Genomic DNA, 23,214 nt, shown 5'->3' with positions numbered 1-23,214 from the left:
ATGGGAAGCAATTCTGTGACCCCACCCGAAGCCCCAATAAAAGTCAATCCTCCAAAGCTGCTTTTTTGTATGAAGAGAGAAGCTCCCCTTGGTGCCAGTGATAAATCAAGGCAACTGTAGTTTCCATACGTAAGTTGATAATTATACATGATCCTGACTATATTTCAGTTCAAGTACTGTTCTATATATACCCAGAAGCAATAAAGCAGATGACTAAGCTTTGTGGCCCACTGATGTATCAAAACAGAGAGCTATTGTGGATGAACAGTACATTAAAATCACTGTTATTTGAAACTTCTACACAGAATCACCACTCTTTCAGAGGAAACTAGTTTAAATTCAAAAATTTAGAAACAAATCAGTTTCTAATGTGTGCAAAAGCTTCCATCAAGTTCATGAAGTGAACTGAAAAGATAGTAGGTATGTAATTCAGTTCTTTTCAGGTATTTATATTTTACTGCCTGTATGTTATAACCAAACTGTAATATACTTAGGCACTGGGTTATTGTTTCAAAATTCTGTGATTATGGTCAAATAGAGTCTTATCTTTTAGTTTGTATATGGCTATTGTGTTTTAATGCCTTGCTAATAAGATAAAAATGGTTTTTTTATATATTCCAGGGAAAAATGAAAAAGAAACCCTACAGAAAGAAAAAGGTAAGCTGCTGAAATTGTATGCCACATAAAAGTCTAAAGTTACTGGATTGGTATAAAGTTAGATCTTTCTGGGACAAAGAAAATGGGCAGTTGTCCTTTTATGCTAGTTTTGAGATTTTACGCCAGAAACTGTTACACGGCCAAACTGGAAGTGACGTGGAAATTTATGGTCATATTTTCCAATGTTTATCTACACCTGGCTGCTCTAAGGATGGATGTAGGTTCATTTTAAATAAAGCAGTAGCAGAAACATATTTTTGATAAGTAACATGCATCTTTTTGTCTGGCAAAAAGCATATGTGAGGCCTCAAAATAATATGCTGGCAGGAATCTTATTACTTTAGATAATGCTAACATTAAAACAACTTAAATTGCAGTTACTGCAAGTGAATAAAGTCAATGCTTGTATTTCTGAATGCATGACAAGACATGCAACTTCTGCACAATGGGGAGTGCATGCCTCAATTTCTTAACTAAGAACTTGCCTCACCAATTTACAGTGTTCAACTTACAGCAGTAGACATAAGTCATAGCAATTTGGCCACTTACGTTGTATCTGTCCTTCAGCTATCCTTTCTGGCTTTGGTGCTTTTGACAAAATGTCCTGAGTGTGGAAAATGTCACACGGGAGAGTGTATCGACTCTCACTAACATCATGACACTGATCCATTTGGACTCAACCCAAGCCAAAAAAATTTGTAACCAATAAACAATGCATTAAGGCTCCAGGCTAGCCAACTGTGTCAAATCAGTAAGATATATTTTTAGGCTTTAATGATTGGCATTTGAGAATAAAAGTTTATTTATTTTATTTATTTATTTGTTTATTGGACTTATATACCGCCCCATAGCGCTACAAGCACTCTCCGGGCAGTTTACAGTTTAATTATACAGGCTACACACTGCCCCCCCCCAGCAAGCTGGGTACTCATTTTACCGACCTCGGAAGGATGGAAGGCTGAGTCAACCTTGAGCCGGCTACCTGGGATTTGAACCCAGGTCGTGAGCACAGTTTTGGCTGCAGTACAGCGTTTTAACCACTGCGCCACGAGGCTCATTTGCAGCAGAATTCTTCTAGTGGTTCTGATCAGTATTAAATATTTGAATGTAACCACTGGTCTAGAATCTGCTATAAGTTTACTTAAGATAGTCAGCAGGTAAGTCATATTTAGAAACTTAACTTGCATTCTATAGGGATACTCTTTTTGTTTGTTTGGGTACACTGAGAATCTATATAGTTTTGGAAACCCTGCTTTAAATCAGTCATATGGCTACTGATGAATGTGTTCGTTTTGATCTCATCTAATTTTGCCTAGCAATAGAAAACACAAAATATCGTATCACTGCACTCCTGAGTAAGCTTCATTTTGCTGGCTACTTTTTGTGGGAGCAATGAAAGTCAGTGAGATGACATCATATATTTTAGAGTTCTGGACAACACCATTGGGTAGAGAAGATGCAGAGCTTCCATCCCTTATAATATATCATGAACAGTTAGTCTAGCACAGACTAACATAGTAGCTCTTCTAAAATTATTCCCTTGCAATATGAATTCATGGCCTGAGTTTTTTTTTAACTTTATGATAGCAGAATATAAATTTTCTTCTACTTTTCTACTGCTTAGCTACCCAGAAAGGAACCCAAGGAAAATGCAAAACAATTCTGTCCTGGGTTACTATCTCAAGAATAGTTTTGTCTCTTAATGCCTCCTTGCTACATTTTGGCCTAGTTTCGTACGATCCCAGGCTTATTTTGGATGCAGAGTACCTCACCCAAATAGACTAGACAGGCTAACAAACCATGGTTAATTTTTATGTTAGACCCCTTATGGGAGAAAGTTCTATGGTTTGTTTCCCTCTCAAGAATCCTGAAAAATAAGCATTAAAACATGTGTTGGATCAGCACACAAGTAAATGTTGAGGATTTAGATTATAACGTGTATTCTCATAACATCAGCAGAGAAGGAGATAAAGACATTTATTTTACACATGACTTATGTACAGTTCTGTGACCAATCAGAAAATACATGACTTCATTTTCTGTTACACCAAGTTTCATCATGTTCACAGCTGTACAACATTGAGTCTCAGTCCTTGATACCCACCCCTGAATACAATCGGTACAGTGACTCAGGTAAAATCAGCCATTTTACATTTAACTATACATCACTAATATTTAATACATTTTCATATCAAAATCTCAAGAGTAAACTAACCACAGAAGCTAAAACTGGTGTTTAAGGCAGCATACACTAGCATCTTGGCTCATGTTCAATGAGCTGGCATTCTCCTGAGTTATGTTGTGTTGTGATGTCCAAATACAGCACTGGCAGGTGCAGAAGGCTGTCATTTCCCTGTTATAGGAAAGTTAAGAAGATGATGCCATATGTTAGTGCAAGAATGTGATACCATATGGTGGATTGCCAATACAATGTCCTGTAGCAAATGGGTGTTCTTGGAAGGAGTTAATGAAAACATGCTTTGTGAGTGTTGGGAGAGGCGATTCTAATTTTCTATGGTGCACATATTGTGGTTTAATAGTCATCATTATAAATTTGGACATTTATCCAAGTCCTGTGAAATCAGAAATACACAGCTTCTGTCTTATTCACTCTATAAGCTTAATGTTGACCATATGCATTGCATTAGTACAAAGAGCTGAGTCCCCAATAAACCCCAGAAAAGTATGTTCTCGAAGGACCTACCATGGCCTAGTGATTCGTCATAGCTCCAGAGGTGACTGTGATTTGTTGAATTGGATTCTGGACTAGGAAAAGAGTGCAGCTGATTTTTTGCACCCTCCATACAAATGACTGCAACAGCTTTAACCAGTCACTGTATAATTGTAATTGTGCAAGTGAAACCCCTAATGTTATTTTGATCCAGTTTCCTATGTCTTCAAAATATAAGCTTAAAGTAATTGTCCAACGACAAAAACCTTTTTAAAAATCACAGAAATATGTTGTTCTTCAGTGTAGCTCTTTCCATTAAAAAAAAAAAAATGCACCAACCTCCAAAGAGCTGTTACCTAATGAAATAGTGGATGATTAGTGATGCAAGTTTCAATTGTTCTTTATCTTATAATACTTTTATCTCATTTTAATCAGAATAATGGCCAAAGTGCATAAGTACGTACACACAAACACAAAAATATGGACTGAACAAGTGAGAAGACAAGATTTGCTTCAATATGCTAGGAAACTACACTATTGAAGTGAGCAACTAACTGAAGTCGCAAGATTCCTGTGGTTCTGAAACAATTCTTGTCCAATGTTTGAAAGCTCTTTTTCTTCAACTGTAGCAAGGGGGGAAAGCCCAATTCTGTATCCTTGAAGGAAATCCTGTTTTTCTTTAAATTCTTTTTTTTTCCTAGCTAAGAAGAAGAAACCAAAATTGCTTAATAAATTTGATAAAGGCATCAAAGCTGAACTTGATGCTGCAGAGAAACTGCGTAAAAAGGTAATATTGAAATTTACCTCAGCTCAGCTTTACAGTCAGAGGGATCAACAGGGGGATTAAAATCCTGGTTGTACAGAGCCTCAAAGCGTACTGCTGATGTGCCATAGACGATTGTAAATCCTTCCACTGACAGTGCCAGCTAATGACTACATTGCAAGGGGTGGGTGGATAGTGACAGCAATTCAGCTGCTTCAGAACTAAAACCAAAAGGTACTGTATACTCATTAAGGATCCATAAACATCCTTGTTTATTTTATTTCACAGGATACATCCTAGTTTCTTTGGGGATGTAAATAAAAATACTGAATAACTAATATAACAAGAGTAAGTCAATAAATTAAGATCGTTAAACTATATAGGCAAATGGCATCTTCCAGGAGTTTTGGTCTTCAGCTGTTGATAGCTCCTGTCTAGCATGGCCAATGGCCAGGGATTTTGGGAGCTGTAGTCCAATGTGGTGCTATGGATAGAGTGATGGACTAGGACTCTGGAGATCGGAGTTCAAATCCCAATTTGGCCATGGAAGCTCATGGTGGGTTGGGGTGGAACTGCTAAAATCACTCCTTAAATATCTCACTTACCTTGGAAGCCCTAATAGGGTTGCAATGTCAGCCCCAACTTGACAAAAGATAACTAACTAGTCCAGAAATTGTTGAGGACACAGGATTCTTTATTCTCCCTGTCTCTAAAAAAAAACACCATACATCCTTTGGGGGAAAGTCTGCCCAAGTAAAAAATTTAGAATTTTTCCATAAGTATATTTATTTATGTTGTTTCCTACATACAATTACCACTTCCTAACTAATGCTCTCAAGAATGTCCCAGCTGTGAAGTAGACACAAATATACTTTTAAAAAGTCTTTCCTATGTTGTGTATGAACATTTTTCATGTCAAGACCTGAGGGGCATCATTGTAGCCTTGTTACTAAATTCAGTGTCCAATTTCAGATCTCAAAAAAGTGGGCTGTGTGAAAATGCCCAGAGAGAGTGGGTGCTGGCAAAGATATGCAGATGAAACAGCAACCTGATATGAGAGCTGTTTCTAAAAAAGACTCATCATCACTGGGTCAGCAGTTGGCAGCCAATCAGTGTGAACACATATAATGCCACATAATTATCCAAGCATGCATTTTGCTTGCTCCTCTGGATTTAGCCTGAGGTGATTTATAGCTCCTGGTGTCATACTTCACCATGGGACTAATAGCTGTGACTGGCCTGAAAAAGTGGAACATATACCAAGCGCTAGGACTGTCTGAAGCAGTATTAAAAAAGAATTTGGGGTTGTGTTCTCTAGCTTCCAATGTCAAATGTAAATTTATTATTTACTGTGGTTTGAAGTGAAATCTTCAACAGGAGTATTGTGATTTGTGTGTTTCAAATGTATATTTGGGTCTATTCCTATTTTAGCTGAGATGTTTGGTGTGAAGAATTTTATAACAAAAAGGATTATGATATATTAGTTTCTTCCCTTTCCCCGCTTCAGATGTATTCCATAACCTGTGTCTCTTTTAGCAGCCATGTAATTATTTCTATCTCTGCATCTATACACACATGCACTTATAAAAAAACCTATATTCTATTTTTCTAAAATATCCACATGATATCTGGAAGTTGAGTCATGGCCACTGGACATCTGGTTGAAACATTTGGCTACTCATCCAAGGAACTTCTCCAATCTGAGTTCTCAGACCTAATAAGAAAGACGTCCAGTTGCCATGATTCAACTTTCAGATCTCACCTGAATGACTACCGTATTTGCCAGTGCATAAGGCGACTGGGTGTATAAGACCACCCCCCAACATTCCCACTCAGAATGTAGAGTTTGTTATATACTTGCTGTATAAGACTACCCCCTCTTCCGCATGCATGATTCTGCTTTGGCTGCATCATAGGGAGAGTTCCTTTTGCCCCTTTTGGTTCCTTTTCGGAGAGAGCCAGGGTTTGCTGGAAGAAGGAACAGCAGAGAGGCGGCAGCCATTTTGGAGAGGCGGCAGCCATTTTGGAGAGGCGGCAGCCATTTTGAGAGGCAGCAGCCATGTGGTCGCATCTCAAAATGGCTGCCGCCTCTCTGCTGTTCCCCACAGTCAGCTGTTGGCGCTAAAGTCAGGCTGTTCCCAGGCTAGGAGCTGCTCTCCTCGGTCTTACTACCAGGTAAGTGACTTCGCTGGGAGAGAAGGAGGGTTTGCTGGACATGCACCCAGCGTACAAGACGACCCCCCCACTTGGAGGCATGTTTTTCAGGGCCAAAAAGTCATCTTGTACGCCGGCAAATACGGTAAGCATTTTTCACAGGTATGTCCACATGATATGTGTTCCAACTACAGAATAGCTCGTTCTTCACTAGCTTTGTAGGCTCTGTATATCTACTGTCTTTCCCCACAAATTTATACCAACTGAACAGATGGTATAAACCATCTGGGGACTTTGTTTACCAATAAATGTCACATTAATGTTTAAATAGTAACGGCACTAATACTTCTGTACTTATGACACATACATTTCAAATTCAAATAATAATGATTCACTTTCAGGGAAAAGCAGAGGAGGCTCTGAAGGCGTTTGAATCCTTAGTAAGCAAGTATCCTCAAAGTCCACGGGCAAGATATGGAAAAGCCCAGGTAAATAGTAATCTGGCAGTGGGTTTGGGCTGTTAAAGGTTCCTCCTCTATCCTAAGGCTCCAAAAGGCTTTCCCGGGGCAAAAGAGAGCCCTATGGAGCCTCGGAACCTGAAAGGGGACAGGGATAGGAAGCTTTCAATATATTTCAATTAAATACTCCTTTTGAGAATGCTGATGTCATTGGATTTACACTTTGTGCAACAATTTCACTCACTCAGTGTCTCTTGTAAACTGCTAAATGTAATTTTAAATATCTTAAATAACTTGAGACAAAGTTAATCACTGGTTCTTAACCTTTGTTACTCAGATGTTTTTGGACTGCAACTCCCAGAAGCCTTCACCATCAGCTCTGCTGGCTGAGGTTTCTGGGAGTTGCAGTTCAAAAATACCTGAGTAACAAAGGTTAAGAACCACTGACTGCTGGCACCCCTGCAAAGATGCTTGGCTCCTTAGATTGTCCATAGAAACCAAGGTATCTATGTGGGTAAGATTTATTAAAGTGGCATACCCAAGAATGGGTGGCTTTTCTGAAGTGATCCATTCTTATGGACTGTGGATTCAAGATTGCTCCCTGACTTAAAGACCCGGTTGTTCTGGCACTGTTTTGAATTTCATTTTGCTTTTAATAAACAGTATTCTTAATTGATTTATATCCTATTGTTCAGTTATGCAAATGGAATGTATTTCAGAAGCAAATTTGTGGAAGTTAAGAAACCTCCATTGTGCAACTCAGTGTGCAATAGATAATGTCTACGGAGATTTCTTAACTTATGTCACTTCACTTTCCAAAATTACGATGTTTACAAAACTGCAACAGGATTTCAGCCACTGTTTCAGTATCTTACTCGATGAAGCACCTTGGAAAGGCTGTGTTTCCAAAAGCAGTACAGAAATATAAATGCGGGAGTGGTTCGTCCTGCTTTTTTAACAGCTAGCCCGGTCCAGAAGAAAGGGATAGGTGATGATAGTGTAATACTACCTTTCGTGAACAGAAGAGGTTGGATCCTTCTGCCCCTTCTCCTTCAAATTCTCATATTACATAAAATGTGCCACTCGCTGTATATGTTCTAATATACTCCAATTTACGTAGCCCTTAAATATCATCAGTTATTCAGCACCCTCACCAGCTTGTCTGAAATTACACATTGCTATATTATATATAGCAATATTACATATTTATAGAGTTCCACTCTATAAATTCTGAAATAACTGCGGTATAACCACATACAAAAGCCAGGGTTTTGAAAGTTACTTTTTGTAGATTATTCCAGAAATAACCCACCAACCACCAGAGCTACCAACAGGCTGTTGGAGGTTTTGAGAATTGTAGTCCTAGCCTTGGTGCTTTCGGTATTATCCTTTGGCACACAGGAGGATAAATTCAGAGGGTATGGAGGTGATATTTGTGGCATCAGTAAACATGCAAAAATAAAGATATCAAAAGTGAAAGTGGTTTGAAGAAGAAATAGCAGAGGGAAGATCTGGGGGATCCAGAAGCCACAAAAATTGTTTTGGGAACCCCATGGAGCTTGTGGGCTACAGTATGTACAACCTTTACTCTAACTTTTATTAAAATTTCCCGTTCATAATATATGATACAAATAAAGTTGATTTTTTTAACATCAGCAACAACAAATTATGTTACCTTCAACAACAAAGATATGGCAGAGCTAAATTTACTAGTCATGGTTTGATGACAGAAATATTTACAGCAGTTCCAACAGTACAGTCAACCCTCGACTTAGTAGCCCGTTCCAGGAGGAAGTTTGTAAATCGAAAAGTTCGTAACTCGAATCAGCATTTCCCATAGGAATGCATTGAAAACCAATTAATCCATTCCGGCTGTTTTTGGTTCTTAGGTCGAGGGGTTGTTTGTAAGTCGAAGCATTAGTTCCCATAGGAACTAATTCAAAGCTGGTTAATCTGTTCCTACCACTAGGGGCAGAATTTTTTCTTTTTCTTTTTAAACCTAAGATGGCGTAGGTTAAAAAAAAGCAGGAAACCACAGAGGGAGCGAACGAACACTGTTTAAAAAGAACACTTTTTAAAATCATGCACCTTTTACACCAAAACAGGCACCTTTTCAACCAAGCACCTTTTAAATCAAAACAAGCAGCTTTTAAAGCAACCAAGCATGTTTTTACCAAAGCAGATTTTAACTCAAACCTAGCTCCCTTTTACCCAAACATCGTTTAACCCAAACAAAGCACCTTTTAAACTAAATTTTACATTTAAAAATGACAATACCAGGCAGTCCCAGGCAGTCCCAGGTCTCTCTTCCCACTCTCTAACCGCTTGGATGAGCAAGGAAGCAGACAAGCAGCCTCTTCGCTAACTGAAAGTTCAAATTTCCCACTTTTGCTGCCTTCCCAGCACTTTTTTCTGTTCATAATTTGAATCCAAGTTCGCAAGTCGAGTCCATATTTTCCTATCAAAGCCGTTCATAAGTTGAAATGTTCGTAACTAGGGCCTTTCTTAAGTTGACAGTTGACTGTACAGGCATCTCAGGAAGTCAGGGCTTTGGGTCTTGGGGAACCTCTTTTGAAAATATATTCAGTTTTTAATTTAGTTCGGTTTTTAATTTAATTGTTGTGCTTGGCAAGGATGTTTAGGAAGTATTCTTATGTGCACTCCTTGTATGTTTTGATGTTTACAACCAAATTCTATTTTAAGATTCTGTGGCCAGTATCCTGTTGTGTAACTCCAACTCCAACTGTAGCTGGCTGCCATTAATTAAAGAATTCTTTTTTCTGCAGTTGCATAGTGCACACATTTGCACTCTTCAGAATTATGTGTCTTTGTCCACAATAATGTTTCAAAATTTTAAACATTAACTACTTTTCTGAAGAAATTTTTCAGTCACATATTAAAATCATTATCATGAACTTCCAACTAATTTAAAAGTACAGTGGTGCCCCGTATAGCGAGGTTAATCCGTTCCGGATTAACCTTCGCTATACGAAAACATCGCTGTGCGGGGCAGGAAAACCTATTGGAACGCATTAAACTTAGTTTAATGCGTTCCAATAAGTGTCTAAACTTACCCCCTCCAGCGATGTTTTCGCTCCGGCGGCTATTTTGGAGCCGCCGATCAGCTGATCGGCGGCTCCAAAATGGCCGCCGGAGCCCCAATCGTCGCAAAGCGAGTGCAGCGATTGGGGCTGATCCGTATAGCGATCCCCAAAAGGGGATCGCTATACGGATTTTTCGTTAAACGGTGCACTCGTTAAGCGAGGCACCACTGTATTTAAAGGCAGCTGGAGAAAGTGTGGCACTCCTAATGTTCTTGGACTGGAACTCCTATGTTCTTTCACCACTGGCCATGCTGGCTGGGGCCTACACAAGTTGCAATCCAGCACATCTAGAGAGCCACGCATTTCCCACATCTGGTTAAAGGTGAAAAAAATGCCACATACCAATTTGGATACTGATGGATATTTTGTGGTCTTATGGACACAGAGTGAGGATGACCTGGCAGAGAAAATGAGAAGCAATGAAATTCTACAGAAAGCCATCAATACTTATGGAGAGGCAGCTAGTTTACCTAATGTCCCTGATGATCTGGTAAAACTGGCCCTGAAACGACGGGCAGACAGACAGCAGTTCCTGGGTAAGGTTTTAAAATCTGTACGTATCTGTGATTCAAATTTGTCCACTATGCAGGTTACAACACATCAGGACAATCAAGCGCTGAGGAACACCCATTTCTTTCATGATCTGCACAGTAAAAGACTTTGCTGTAGTCTATAAAGCATAGGTTGATCTTCCTCTGAAATTATTTTGTGCACTCAAATAGTCAGCAGATATTTGCCCTTGAATGCCTCTTCCTTTTCAGAACCCAGCTTGAACATCAGGAACTTCTCACTTCATATAAGGTAAAAGCCTTTGTTGCAACACCTTGAGCATCACTTTGCTTGCATGAGAAATTAGAGCAATGGCCCTATAGTTACTGCACTCCTTGGCATCTCCTTTCTTGGGAATTGGAATGTATATTGAGCACTTTCATTTTGTGGGCCATTGTTTTATTTTCCATATTTGTTGGCATATTCTTGTTAGGATTTTGAAAGATTCAAATTCTGTGGCTTGAAATAGTTCTATTAATATTTCATCTACCCCTGATGAATTATTTCTTCCTAGTGCTTTCAAATGAGCTTTCACTTCACTTCATAGAATTACAGATTTTTCTGCCATAGGATTCCTCTTCAAAGGAATCTGCCATCCTTTTATCTGTTATCCTTTTATTTTATTCTGTATAGGTCTTCAGTATACTCTTTCTAGTTTATCTTTATTTGCTTCCCTGTAAATCTTTCTGCATTCCTAATCTAGGCTTAAATTTCCCTTTCATTTCTCAGATCTTCTAGAAGATATCTTGTTTTTCCCCTGTTGTTGTTCTCCTCTATTTCTTTGCACTGGTTATTGTAATAACTCTCTATGTAGTTCTATGTGATAGTTGCTGAAAAACTGCATTCAGGGTCCTGATCCTATTTTTCACCATTTACTTTTGCTTCTCGCCTGTCTATTACAATTGTAAGTGTTTCTACTGTCATCCATCTAGGTTTTTCTTTACTTTTTTCTACACAAATTGTCTTTTTACATTCTTGCCTAATAATATCTCAGAACCCTTCACCACATTAAGATGTGCATTCAGGAAAGGAAAATTAAGATACTCATATTAAAATATGATTAAATGTAAACAGTATTAAAAACATTGTTAGTTAAAACGAATTTAAACAAATATTTCAGTATCCAGCAGTTAATAAGCTGCTATCAAGTATAGTACATCACTTTATTATCATCATGATCATTTTACACTCTGAGGATGAAACATTTTGTTTTCTGTTATGCACGGATCCAGGTTTAATTAAGGCTAAGAAAAAGTATGTCATCTGTCAGATGTTTGGGAAATTCTGTAGTGGAAAAGATTTTGAAGAATGAAAAAGGACTCTCCCCCCCCCCCCGCCCACCCCAAACTGCTGTACATGATCATAGTGTAAAGGTCGGCAGACCAAAGCTCTTGGCCTGAACCTAACTGGTAATCCCAACTAGCATAGACCCATGGAATTGATTGTATTTTTATATACTCTGCATTCACAAACTGCACTGTAGTTGAAATTGGCAAATGGATTTAAGCTGTTGTCTGTAATGCTGTGTCCAGCTGGATTGTCCGTATAATTATAGAATAGTAAAAAAATTAAAAAATAGAAACACATCTCAACAACAAAAAAGTATTAATATAAATTCTTTGTGAATATTGTGAGTTGCTTTCTTCCCGTGAGTCTTAACTTTTTTCCCCCTATGGAGTTTGATTTCATGTATTGGTACCTGTTTTTGGACGTTTAGTTATGTTTTAAAAAACCCAGAAGTTTGACATGTGTGCTTTAAAGCATTGGAAATGAATTGTAGGTATAACTAATATGTGTTGTGAACTTCGTGAAGGAGCATCATTCTCCAAAAGATGCAATATGAAACATGCTATGTTTGTCCACAAGAGGTCTCCATAGTACTGGATGATACTTCTGTTTAGCTTGCTTAAATGAGGCACAGCTTTTAGTTCAGTTGTAAAGTCAGTGAGCTAAATATTTAAACAGTGATGCCTTGCAAGACGAAAATAATTTGTTCTGCAAGTTGTTTCGTATTGTGAAAATTTCATCTTGCGAAGCGCAGTTTCCCATAGGAATGCATTGAAATTTAATTAATGTGTTCCTATTCATCTTGCAAAGCATGGCTATAGAAAAATTTGTCTTGCGAGTCACCCAAAATTGCAAAACGCTTTCATCTTGCGAGGTTTTTTTGCACAAGGCATTCATCTTGTGAGGCATCACTGTACATAAAAAGGGGGAGTTGATGTAGTCTTCATTGGGCTGTGAACCACTATATTATGGATAGTGCAAAAAAAAAAAAAAAGCATATTAAAGTTCCAACAGTCCTGGCAGATGTTCAGGCCAGGTCTGCTTCTTAAAAGTGAGTTTCAAAATAGAGACTGCAAAGACAAGTAAAGAGTAAAAGAGTGGTTTCAAACTCAGCCCATGGTGGCTGTTGGTTGGATTGTCTCCCCCAACTCACCAAACAAAGGGCTTTCCCATCCTCCACTCACTTTATTTTGAAACTCAAGGTTTCCATTTTACTGGAGAATGGGATTACACAGAAATGTGTGCTTGGAAGTCATTTTTAAGACACAGACAGATCTGGCACAGGCATCAGCTATGACCTTTGGAACCTTGATATGTCTTTTTGTGCACCATCTGCAATACATTGGTGCCCAGCCTGATGAAGACTAGTAGAAGTCAAAATATAGCACTTTTTGTTGTTGTTGCTAGTGGTCCAATAAAGGTATCACCTGCCCTTGCTTTTGTATTGTGTAAGGACCATATTTGTTTGTTGATGTTTTTTTTTTTCCAAATATACACCCTTGTTCACATTCACATCAGGAAGTGACTCTCACAAGTGTCTAGATCTCCCAGGGGAACAGAGGAAGAAGGTCCTCTCTTTTTCTCATGGTGAGAGTTTGCTGCACAGGACTGATAGAATGAATTATGGCATCTTTAGAGAGTTTCCCGGCCTTTCATTCCAGAAGAGATGACAACATACATAGTATTTTGCAATCCCCAAGCAGAATGGCATTTTTCCTGTGTAGGGTTAACTCAGAAAGGTCAGGTTAACAGGCAAAACTGCGAAGGATTATTTATTTATTTATTTATTTATTTATTTATTTATTTATTTATTTATTTATTTATTTATTTATTTATTTATTTATTTATTTATTTATTTATTTATTTATTTATTTGTACCCCGCCCATCTGGTCTTCCGACCACTCTTATCACAATTTCTGCACAGAAAGCTATCTCTCCTGGGCAGGATTCAGTGGGAAAGACATCAAGCTGCACTGGATTTGACAGTCTTCTGTCCAGTAGGCAAGTAACAGAACAAAACAATGTATGAGGAAACAAATCCAGGGACTTGTTTTTCTGAGAAGATGAACAATATTATGGATGCAGGCAAGGGTTTTGTCTGGGAGACTCAGGAAAATGAATAACAATAAGAAGGATTTATTTAATATTAATCATCACTGCCCAAATCACTGCCTCTTGTAACTACTTATTTTGTTCAATCTAATTAGGACGCATGAGAGGTTCACTGGTTACATTACAAAAACTTGTGAATATGTTTCCTAATGATACATCATTCAAGAACAGCCTTGGAGTGGGTTATCTTTTGATTGGAGACAACAGCAACGCCAAGAAGGTTTATGAAGAGGTGAGTCCGCGTTAAATATGTGTAAAAATTTCTTTAAAACAAAAAGCACTACTAGTTATGCCCAAACCTGATAAACATAAGAGCTATGCAACTTTGAAAACTTTGATTGAAATGAAATTACTTACATCTAGGTAACATGTCATCACTTTATGGATTATTTTCACAAGTCCAGATAACATATTTTCATCTTCACAATTCATCACATGATTAGATTATGTATGATTTCTCTATTGTTCAGGATTTCCTGTTTATAGGCTCTTGTCTGAATATCATGACGTTCACTTTTTCCAATCTAGCTACTGTGCCCCCCACATATTAACCAGATGGTGAATATGTGAATAGGATTAAATTACAGTATAGCTATGTCTACTCAAACAAACATGGGTTTATTACAATACAACTGAAGGAAAATGAAGCCAGTTGAGAGTGAAGAAAGTGCTTCCTGAAACATGTTATTCTAGCCATTTGGGATAGTGTGCTAAGTGGACTGATGTCACAGTGTTAGGTAGTCAACGAGATTTGTAAATGAGAGAAGGAAGAAAGAGAGAGAGAGAATGCAATATAAATGTATAGTTGAACATTTTGATGGGCATTATAAAAAATAAAAACTGATAAATCAAACATTTTTTTAAAAAATACAATGGGTACGTCACAGACAAGATACAAAGATACCCCGGCCACATAGTTCATGAACTGAGGCAGATGTTTAAATATTTAAACACTTATGTTTAACTTGAGATTTTTACAATATTTGAAATAGAGAGGGGTACAAACCAGCATCCATGCCAGTTTGTTGTTCAGCTCCAAGTGATGTTCAGCACTTTCCAACCCCTCCTCCTCCAGCAGGCACCCACTCAAGCACCCTGCCTTCCCTGTCCCGCCTCCTCCAGGCACTGTCTCTGAGTGGCTTCTCACCAGAGGAGGCAGGGCTGGGAACCACTGAACAACCGGTTGGCCAAAGAAACAAACCAGCACGAACTGCCAAACCAGCGGTTCCTGCCCATCTGCAGTTTGAACTATTAAAAATGTTGTAAAGATTTAAACAAAGTTTTAGTTGGTAGCATTCTAATCTATTCAAATTAGTAATATAGTATACCAGGATATGTTATATTCCAAGACCATGCAAAAGGAGACTAGATAATGAAGGACATTGTGCGACTGCAGCATTGCCTGAAGGCATATGATGGACCAGCTGCTTTTGGCCAATCAACAGCAAAGAATTCCTGTTCATTATTTTCTTTCCCCTTCTCTCTTCCCCTTGTCTCCATTGACCAAAAAAATACCACAGGAATGAGGACAGTTTTAAGGTAGTGACAGCAGCAGAAGTGGCAGGAAGTAGAAAAGTAACTTTGAAGAAACGACTGCTTTCACAGTTGATCTAAATAGTCCATGCTTAATATCTTTATCCCCCTCCCTTTTAAATTCTGTTGTGAACTGAAACACTGAAACTTAAATCAAAGAATTTCATGTCCATAGTCAAAATCCAGCCTGATAGGAAATGTGTCCTATTTGAGGGAACAATTTTCTCAGGACCTCCATTATATTACAGTTGAAAGCAGTGTCAGAAAAGGGATAGCATTTCATTCCTCAACCTCCTTAGTTTCCTTTTGAATCTCATTGTCTGGAACTTAGACATGATGCATTAAATATGGTCTTTGTTTAAAAAAAATCAAAGCTACTTTTTTTTTCAAAGAGTAATAGATCTTGGTTTGACTTTCTTCAAGGGATTCTTCTGTAGAAAAAGAAATCTGAAGATGTGTCTTTCTTTCCCACTGTGCCATAGATCGAGTAGTGTTCTAAAGTTTGTTCTGGTCTAACAATTGAAGGAAATGTGGTAGCAAGGAAGAATTCTCCCTTCCATCCCAAGAAATAGCTTTTGTTTTGCACAGCTTGTGACATGATCTGGTGCAAGCTATTTTCCAGCAATCAGATTACATACAGGAGTTAGCGAACCAACCTGACCCTGCTTTATACCCAATTAGTACATTTTTGGTTCAGCGGCAGGGTTATTCTGTTCTGGAGCTGGACTGTATACATAGAAGGGTCACTTTAGGGAGTAACATTTTCCAGCACAACCAGATGTAATCCTTTATTGTAGTTTGATTGCACTCTTAGTTCACTTTCCCATACAAGGCTGGGTCTGATGTTGTCATTCCAGTGATGGAACTAGGAGAGGGAAAGTTCACTTCCATTAAAACAACACTCAAAAGTGCTACAATAAAATACTTTGAATGATAATGTGATTACTGTAAATACTGCAAAACCAGAGTTCAAATGGAACTTCAGGAGAACTCAGCTGTTTAACACTGATGTTACCTGTCTGTCATGGGTTTGGAGGGAAAGTTCCATCCTATGGGGAGTGGAAGGCGGGACATCAGGAGGAGGGGCTGTACTGTATAAATATGTGATGCCTGTGTGGTGAGAGAGAGACGCTGAGAGACACTGGGTTGTGACGAAGCAGCAGCTGGGAAGAAGGAGCTGTTGTGGGAGTCTGTGTGTCAGACAGGGTACTTCTGTGTGTCAGAGTACCAACCTGATAGGTTCAGGTGTCTGTTGGTTAGCCAGAACTGATACAGTTGTGTTCAAAATTATTCAACCCCCAATGCTGTAAAGGGGTTTAGGGACTATAGTGTACATTTGGAATTGTATTCAGAATGAAATCCTACAAGGACGTTTTAAAGAACCAAATGCAACTAAAATAACATCAATTGTTTATGTAATACAGTAGTAAATGTTTCTTTTGTGGTTTCTTCATTGCCACAATTATTCAACCCCTTAAAGACTACCACTCTGAAGAAGAGAGGTTCATTCAGGTGTTTTCGATCAGGTATTGAAAACACCTGTGGATGTCACCGAGCACCAATCAAGCATAATAAGCACCAATTAGGCAGCTTTAAAATGACTGTGATACCCAGCTCCTTCTAGACATTTACTGGTGTGGTTACAAACATGGTGAAGTCAAGAGAATGGTCCAGGAAGACAAGAGAAGAGGTGATTTGTCTTCACAGGAAGGGCAATGGCTATAAGAAGATTGCAAAGAAGTTAAACATACCAAGAGACACCATAGGAAGCATCATTCGCAAATTCAAGGCAAAGGGCACTGTTGAAATGCTACCTGGTCGTGGAAGAAAGAAGATGCTGACTTCGACTGCTGTGCGCTACCTAAAGCGTAGAGTGGTGAAAAGTCCCCATGTGACTGCTGAGGAACTGAAAAAAGATTTGTCAGATGTGGGTATAGAAGTTTCAGCTCAGACAATAAGGCGCACACTGTGTAATGAAGGTCTCCATGCCAGAACCCCCAGGCGCACCCCCTTGCTGTCTCCCAAGAATAAGAAGAGTCGACTGCAGTATGCCAAAAGTCATGTGGGCAAACCACAAAAGTTGTGGGATAGTGTTCTGTGGACTGATGAAACAAAATTAGAACTGTTTGGGCCCATGGATCAATGCTATGTTTGGAGGAGGAAGAACAAGGCATATGATGAAAAGAACACCTTGCCTACTGTGAAGCATGGCGGAGGGTCAATAATGCTTTGGGGCTGTTTTGCTTCTGCAGGTACAGGGAAGCTTCAGCGTGTACAAGGTACCATGAATTCTCTTCAGTACCAGGAGATATTGGATGAAAATGTGATGCAGTCCGTCACACACCTGCGGCTTGGGAGACGTTGGACCTTTCAACAGGACAATGATCCCAAGCATACCTCCAAGTCCACTAGAGCATGGTTGCAGAGGAAAGGCTGGAACATTTTGGAGTGGCCATCGCAGTCACCAGACTTAAATCCGATTGAGAACCTCTGGTGGGACTTAAAGAAAGCAGTTGCAGTGCGCAAGCCTAAGAATTTGACTGAACTGGAGGCTTTTGCCCATGAAGAATGGGCGAAGATACCCGTAGATCACTGCAAGACACTTGTGTCAAGCTATGCTTCACTTTTAAAAGCTGTTATAACTGTAAAAGGATGTTGTACTAAGTACTAAGATTGAATGTCACTTGGGGGTTGAATAAAAACTAATAATGATGTGAGCACAGAAAAGACATTTGTGGTTATTTCATTATAAACTTAAGGTTATATTTCTCTGACCTACAAGTGCCTCTTTCATGTAAATGTAAGCAAGATGACTGAATGATCAAAATCAATGTCAAAATGCCCAAAACATTCAATTTCAGTGGGGGTTGAATAATTTTGAACACAACTGTAGGTTCAGGGTCTGTGCTTTAAGTTAAGGGTTCTGTGTGAACCAAATTGTATGCTTGTATGAGTGAGAATAAGCCACGTTACTTTATGTTATTCACCTGATCGTTTTATTTTCCTGTGTGTATTTAAATAAACCTTATTCTTTTTATTGTTTGAAAAATCCATCCCTGGTCTGTGTGACTTCTTAAAGGGAATGGTTGGTGGCAGCTTAGTGTAACTGTGTGACAGATCCCAGTAGGTCTGGGTTTGTCACATTGATTGGTGTCCAGCGTGTGGGATACGACTGGTCCAGTTGTCCAGTGGTCCAGCAAAGCCTTGGCAAGTGTGCCCAGAGCAAGGGGGGTCTAGTCAGGGACAGTCTGAGGCGCGTAGGTAATCTTCTAGGTGTACCTCACGGGGAGGTGCGCTAGTAGAAGAACGTGCCAACTGGGGAGACTTAGATTAAGGTGCTCTGAGGCAGCCTAGTTTTGGCGGGAAAAAGCTGAGGCAAAACTGCGTAGCAACAGCGAGCTAGCTTGCCAGCTGAGAGGCCCAGCAGAGGGGGGTAGGCTCTGACTCGATACTGTTGCAAGTTAGTGCTGAAGAACAGCAGCCTAGAGAAAGCTGGTTCTGAGGCAAAAAGGAAAAAAGTGGTCGTTTTATTTTGAGGCTTGACTTTTTAAAGCAGCCTGTTCTGAGGGGGGATTATGCCCTTGACTCGAAGCCAGATGGCCGAAATGAGTGAAGTGAAAGACCCCCAGATTGACCAAGGTTCTGAGGATGAATTTGGCTCAGTGTAGGGTGACAGCACAGGAGAGCAGAACCCAGAACTCAGAAAATTGCTCCTAGCCCAACAGCATGAACTGAGGATGAGGCAATTTGAAGTGGAGGAAAGATTAGAGAGAGAAAGAAGGGAGGAAAGGGAAAGGCAAATTGAAATGGAGGAAAGGGAAAGAGAGAAACAAAGGCAATTTGAATTAGAGAGAGAGAGAATGGAGAGGGAGGAAAGATTGGAGAGAGAGAGAATGGCGTTTGAATTAAGAAAACTGGAACTGATGAACCAGAACAATAATAATAATAGGGATTCTGAGGGAGGCCAATTGTCTAAGGCTGACCTGAAGAAATTCCCTGTGTACCACAAGGGAGATTGTCCTGAGGTGTTCTTTTCCTTAGTGGAAAGAGCGTTTGTGGACTTCTCAGTGAAGGAAACTGAGAAGATGACCATCATGCGATCTTTAATCAGTGGTAGCCTGGCTGAGGTTTATGCCGAGATGCCTGAGGAACTGATGAAAGATTTTGCAGAGTTTAAAAAACTGGTCTTTGCCAGACATGGGATAAATGCAGAGCAGCTGAGACAAAGATTTAGGTCCCTCACCAAGAAGCCAGAGCAGACTTTTACCCAAGTGGGGGCCCAATTGGTGAGGCTGCTTGAGAAATGGCTATCGCAGGAGGGAACAGAGACCTATGAGCAGCTTAAAGACTTGATAGCCCTGGAACAGTTCTATTCAGTCCTGCATGGGGAATTGAAATTCCAGGTGAGGGAAAGGAAACCGAAATCTGTGGCAGCAGCCGCAGAGATCGCAGATTTTATTTCCCAAATAAGAAAGCCCTTGGGTGAGGGGAAATCTGTAGGTAAACCCAAAGAAACCTACAGCAAGTACTCTCAGGGACCAGGGAAAAGCCAGCAAGGGGGAGGGGCCCATGGTGAAGGGAAGCCCTCAGAAATGAAACCAAGACCTCAGATTTTGGAGGGAAAACCAAAACAAGATGAGAGAGAATCAAAATACACCAGAAAATGCTATTTCTGTCAGGGAAAGGGTCATCTAATCTCAGAGTGTCAGAAATTAAAGCAGCTAAAAGGAATGGTGCCTCAGGAGTCTAGTGGGACCAAGCCAAAAGCTGTGTTCTGTGTCCAGAAAGAGCAAGGCTCAGTCTCACTGAGGGAGCCTGTTGCCATGGCTACTCAGTCTGGAACAGCTACCTCTGTTGATCAGGCTGAGGAAAATGGTCCTCTTGTGGAGGTAAAGCGCTGCTTGCTGGTGAAAACAGATTCTCAGTTGTTTGAGACAGCCGGGGTGGACGTAGGAATACTTGACCGTCAGTATAGGGGGCTGCGGGACACTTGTTCCCAGGTAACCCTGTGCCATCCAGATATCATCCCTAGGGAGTTTATAATCCCAAATGAGAGCATGAAGGTGGCAGGGATTGAGGGGCAGGTAATCTCTCTGCCAGTAGCAGAGGTACCTGTCAACTTTCAAGGCTGGAGGGGAGATTGGCGGCTAGCGATTTCATCGACTCTGCCAGCAGCCGTGCTCGTGGGAAATGACCTGGCTGAACATGTGAAACGGGTGCTAGTGATTACACGCTCACAAGCCACCACAGGGACAGTTCAGGGGGGTAATGATGAGCCAGAGGCGGAAGCAGAGGGGAGTTCAGAAGCTGTGGTGGAAACCTTAACCACGGACAGCAGATTTGGACAGGAGCAAAAGGCAGACGCCACTCTCCAAAAGTGTTTTGAACAGGTGACTGACGCCCAGCTAACACCTGAAACCCCAGTGAGATTTCTGGAGAAAAAGGGGATTTTATATAGAGAAACCCTGAGGAATATCTCAAAAGGGGGAGATGGGATCAGAAGTCAGCTGGTGGTACCTGAAAAGTATCGCCCCATGATCTTACAAAGGGGTCACTCTGACATGTCTGCTGCACACTTAGGGGTGAAAGGGCCCCTTGATTTGATCAAGCAAGATTGGGAGCAGATCACCCAGGATGACCCACAAGACGTTGTGACTTACATAGACACCTTGATGAATGACCTAAGGAGAAATCTAGAGCTGGCAGCAGAAAACCTGCAAGCGCAGAAGGTCAGACAGAAAACATGGTATGACCACAAAGCTAGTGAGAGGCACTTTGACCCAGGGGAGGAAGTGCTTTGGCTTAGGCCCTGCAGAGAGAACAAACTGCAGCTCAAATGGGCAGGACCATATAGGGTCATTTCCAAGATGTCAGACCTGAACTACCTAATAGAGCAGGAGGAGAACCAAGCAAGGAGGGTGGTTCATGTGAATGCCCTAAAACCCTACTACAGAGGGGAACAGAGGGTTTTATTCGCGATAAAAGCAGCTGAGAGTGAGGAAACGGAATTACCCTTCTGGGAGGGTAGAGGGGAAGTAAGATACAACCCAGAGGAGGTAAAAATCAGTCCTGCACTCACCCAAGACCAGCAGCAAGAACTAAAAATGCTGCTTAGTAAATATCAGCAGGTGTTTTCCAACAAGCCGGGGATAGTGAAGGGAGTGATGCATCGGATCCACACAGGGGATGCACCCCCACAGGCAGTATCCCCATACCGAGTAACGGGACCCTATAGGGACAAAGTGCGGAAGGAGCTGGACGAGATGCTGAGGGAGAACATAATCGTCCCCTCTTCTAGTCCTTGGTCCTCTCCGATAGTCCTTGTGGACAAGCCTGATGGGAGCATTAGGTTTTGTGTCGATTACAGGAAATTAAACCGTGTAACCACTCCTGATGCCTACCCAATGCCCAGGCTAGACAACCTGATTGAAACCATAGGGGGTTGTCGGTTCATCTCATCATTGGACCTGGTAAAGGGATATTGGCAATTAAGAATTGATCCCAGGGATCAAGAAAAGACTGCCTTTTGCAGCCCTTTTGGTCTCTATGAGTTTCGAGTCCTGAGCTTTGGTCTCAGAAATGCACCAGCCACATTCCAAAGGCTGATGGACCAGACCTTGGCAGGGCTCAGTGACTTTACAGTGGCCTACATTGACGACATAGGGATCTTCAGTAATACCTGGGAAGATCACCTGATACACCTGGAGTTAGTGCTGCAGAGGTTAAGTGCAGCAGGGCTAACAGTAAAGGCCAGCAAGTGTCAGCTGGGTAGCCCAGAAATAAAATACTTGGGTCACATGGTAGGGGGAGGAGTGATAAAACCCCTGGAGGCCAAAATAGAAGCTGTTCGTGATTGGCCTAGACCCAACACCAAGAAAAAAGTCAAATCATTTCTTGGGTTGGTGGGCTACTACAGAAAGTTCATCCCGAGGTTTAGCGAGATTGCGGCTCCGCTGACCGATCTGACGAGGAAGAAGGCTGATGACCGCATCCCGTGGACCAGCGACTGTGAGGCGGCGTTCCAGAGGTTGAAGGAGGCGTTAATCAACTATCCTGTGTTGCGGGCTCCAGACTTCGACCGGGAGTTCATCATCTACACCGATGCGTCTAACACCGGAGTAGGAGCAGTTCTGTGCCAGGAGGATGAGAATGGTGACCAACATCCAGTGTCCTACCTGAGTAGGAAACTTCAAAAAGGTGAGAGACATTTGGCAACCGTGGAGAAGGAGTGTTTGGCCATAGTCTACGCGATCCGGAAGGCCAAGCCTTACATCTGGGGAAGACATTTTATTCTGTGCACTGACCATTCACCATTGCAATGGTTAAAGACAATGAAAACCCACAATAGCAAACTTATGAGGTGGGCTTTAAACCTACAGGACTATGACTTTGAAGTGAAGGTGGTCAGAGGGTCAGTGAACTGTGTTGCTGACGCCTTATCAAGAAGACCTGAAGAATGAAGACGGCGAAAGAACATGGACTATGTGTACATAATGATGACAAAAAGTTAAATGTACCTGGTTTTGAATTTGGTTTGTATGAATAAAGGTAAATTGATGTAAGGTATATGGTAAATGTTTAAATGCCGAATTGCTATGGTTAACTTAGAATGTAAGTATGAGTAAGTATAATATGGTATGTATAACTGTTGTTGTGTATTTTACCCAGGTTGTTTTTTTGGTGAAAAGCACCTTAGCTTTCCCCCTACAAAACAACTTATAAAGAGGGGAGGTGTTACATACAGCACTGATGTTACCTGTCTGTCATGGGTTTGGAGGGAAAGTTCCATCCTATGGGGAGTGGAAGGCGGGACATCAGGAGGAGGGGCTGTACTGTATAAATATGTGATGCCTGTGTGGTGAGAGAGAGACGCTGAGAGACACTGGGTTGTGACGAAGCAGCAGCTGGGAAGAAGGAGCTGTTGT

The 23,214-nt window shown here is 40.7% G+C and overlaps 1 protein-coding gene across 18 annotated transcripts in view; it reads left to right on the top strand.

Moving 5' to 3' along the window:
• Positions 1-23,214, top strand: part of ASPH (aspartate beta-hydroxylase) — a 183,782-nt gene that overhangs the window by 116,585 nt on the left and 43,983 nt on the right. For all 18 annotated transcript variants that reach the window (XM_072998981.2, XM_072998979.2, XM_072998975.2 and 15 more), the window contains 5 exons: positions 622-657; positions 4,030-4,115; positions 6,647-6,733; positions 10,193-10,343; positions 13,852-13,988. In XM_072998981.2, the coding sequence (XP_072855082.2) occupies positions 622-657; positions 4,030-4,115; positions 6,647-6,733; positions 10,193-10,343; positions 13,852-13,988 (497 nt within the window). The remainder of the gene's footprint in view (positions 1-621; positions 658-4,029; positions 4,116-6,646; positions 6,734-10,192; positions 10,344-13,851; positions 13,989-23,214) is intronic.

The sequence above is a fragment of the Pogona vitticeps genome, chromosome 4 (genome assembly GCF_051106095.1).
Source record: "Pogona vitticeps strain Pit_001003342236 chromosome 4, PviZW2.1, whole genome shotgun sequence".
In the NCBI taxonomy this organism is placed as follows: domain Eukaryota; kingdom Metazoa; phylum Chordata; class Lepidosauria; order Squamata; family Agamidae; genus Pogona; species Pogona vitticeps.
This window is presented reverse-complemented; position numbering and strand designations above follow the sequence as displayed.